The 2057-nt window shown below is 35.7% G+C and overlaps 1 protein-coding gene across 1 annotated transcript in view; it reads left to right on the top strand.

The window, feature by feature from the left end:
- The window catches only part of RFC3 (replication factor C (activator 1) 3, 38kDa), a 26312-nt gene extending 24539 nt beyond the window's left edge, over window positions 1-1773 (top strand). Inside the window, exons 8-9 of the mRNA XM_008592274.1 lie at window positions 186-255; window positions 1475-1773. Of these exons, the coding sequence (XP_008590496.1) occupies window positions 186-255; window positions 1475-1666 (262 nt within the window). The 3' untranslated portion in view covers window positions 1667-1773. The remainder of the gene's footprint in view (window positions 1-185; window positions 256-1474) is intronic.
- Window positions 1774-2057: the final 284 nt, after the last annotated feature.

The following is a 2057-nucleotide window of genomic DNA, read 5'->3' as shown; positions in this document are numbered from 1 at the left end:
CCCCCCCCCCCAATTTGGTTACAAAGAATGTGCTGCACCACCCACAACCTGCCCCGAGGCAGGGGCCCTGATTAAACTATTCTGTTTTCCCAACATTGTTCAATTCATAAAATAAAACAGCACAGTAGGTAATTGGAAAAGTTACTCCTTATTTTCATCATAAATTATTATTTTGTTTTATGTAGGCTCCTTGAAGTTCGTGGAAGACTCTATGAGCTTCTAACCCATTGTATTCCTCCTGAGATAATAATGAAGGTAACCTGATTTCGGATCTTGAACTGTTATAACCATAAAATTTGGACTTTGGTGTGTGATCACAGGTCTTTTGCAGTACTAACATACATTATCTTTTTCTCTCCAGCTCATTAATTCCACAGATATTTATTGAGCCTCTACTGTGTGGTAGGCACCATTAGGGGAGAGCTGAAGAAGAGATGGGAGGGCCTGCCTTCAGGGAAGTTATATCTAGTGAGGTGAAATGCAAAACAAGTAAAGAAGTAAGAGGATTTCAGAATAAGTGCTAAGAAGGAAATAACAGGGTGAAATAATAATGGAGGGTTGGGCTGTGGAAGGCCATTGATGGCTTCTCTGAGGAAGATACAATTAAGGTGAGACTTTGGGGATTAAAAAGAGAAAACCGTGTAAATAGCTGGGGAACAAGCATTTCAGACAGTGAGACTCAGTGCTCATGGGGAATGAAGTTGAAGAGGTAGGCAGAGCCAAGACTGTGTACTAGGATATTTTAAGGCATAGCTTCAAGTTTGGTCTGTCATCTACCTAGCTAGGTAGATTTGTTGATTGCTAGATATTAGGGAATTCAAGGTTTTTTGTCTGTTTTTATTGAAATTAAGATGGTAATCTTACATGAAGAAATTCAAATGATATAAAATATACAAAGAAAATAGAGGGTCCACCCTTCCATTTCTACAAAGGTGACCCTTTTAACAGACTTCCATTCTATTTACATTAGAAACATGTTTATGTATGTGTGTGTTGTGTCACAGAACTTCTGTGTTCTGCACTGTGTTCTCATTGAACAGTATAGCACAGGTGTTGTTTCATGACTCTACAGATTTACCTCATTCTTTTTAGTGGATGAATGGTATTCCATTGTATGACTATAACATAGTTTTTTGAATATGATCCCTATTGGTGGAACTTGAGGTTGCTCACAGATTATAATTATTATAAGTAATGCTGCAGTCAGCATCTTTGTACTTATATCTTTGCATCCTTATGTGATTAAATATTTGGAACTTGGAATGTGTGATAGATAGCCACTAGATTTTTGCATTCCTGAAAAGTTACGAAAGTTTTCACTTTTGATTGAAGACTGCCAGTTCATATAAAATATTAAAGATCTCGTATGTAAAAAAGAGCATAAAGTTTTACTTTTTGTGAATGACAGAAATAAAGCGTATTCCACTAATATTTTTTTAAATGATTAATTTTTAAATTACTAATTTTTCTTTAGGGTCTTCTCTCAGAACTTTTACATAATTGTGATGGACAGCTGAAAGGAGAAGTAGCCCAGATGGCAGCTTTTTATGAACATCGTCTACAGCTGGGTAGCAAAGCCATTTATCACTTGGAAGCATTTGTGGCCAAATTTATGGCACTTTATAAGAAGTTCATGGAGGATGGATTGGAAGGCATGATGTTCTGACTTCTATCAGTAATTCTTCCAAGCATTTCTCAGTATCAGCATTTATCTACAGTTTATATAGGAAGAGGTGTAGGTAAAATAAAATAACTTTACTTAGTCATGTCTTACCTGTGTGTGTGTGTGTGTGTTCTTTTTGGTAATAATTCCTCTGTGGACTGTTAATCATTATCCTCTAAGTTAAATAATTGCTTCTTTACTATTGAAGTATATTGAAAGGACACAACTAGAAACTTTAGAGTTCAGGAGGATGACTTTAATTTACTTTAAACATTTGTTATTCAAGTGTGGATTGTTGATTCTCCCATTCCCTTCCAAACAGTCCCTCATCTGCTGAAGAGCATTTACATGTAAGAAAACAAAGCTTATTTTTTATCCTTTAGATTACCATTTT

Source organism: Galeopterus variegatus, unplaced genomic scaffold (genome assembly GCF_000696425.1).
Source record: "Galeopterus variegatus unplaced genomic scaffold, G_variegatus-3.0.2 Scaffold7728, whole genome shotgun sequence".
NCBI classification, from domain to species: domain Eukaryota; kingdom Metazoa; phylum Chordata; class Mammalia; order Dermoptera; family Cynocephalidae; genus Galeopterus; species Galeopterus variegatus.
This window is presented reverse-complemented; position numbering and strand designations above follow the sequence as displayed.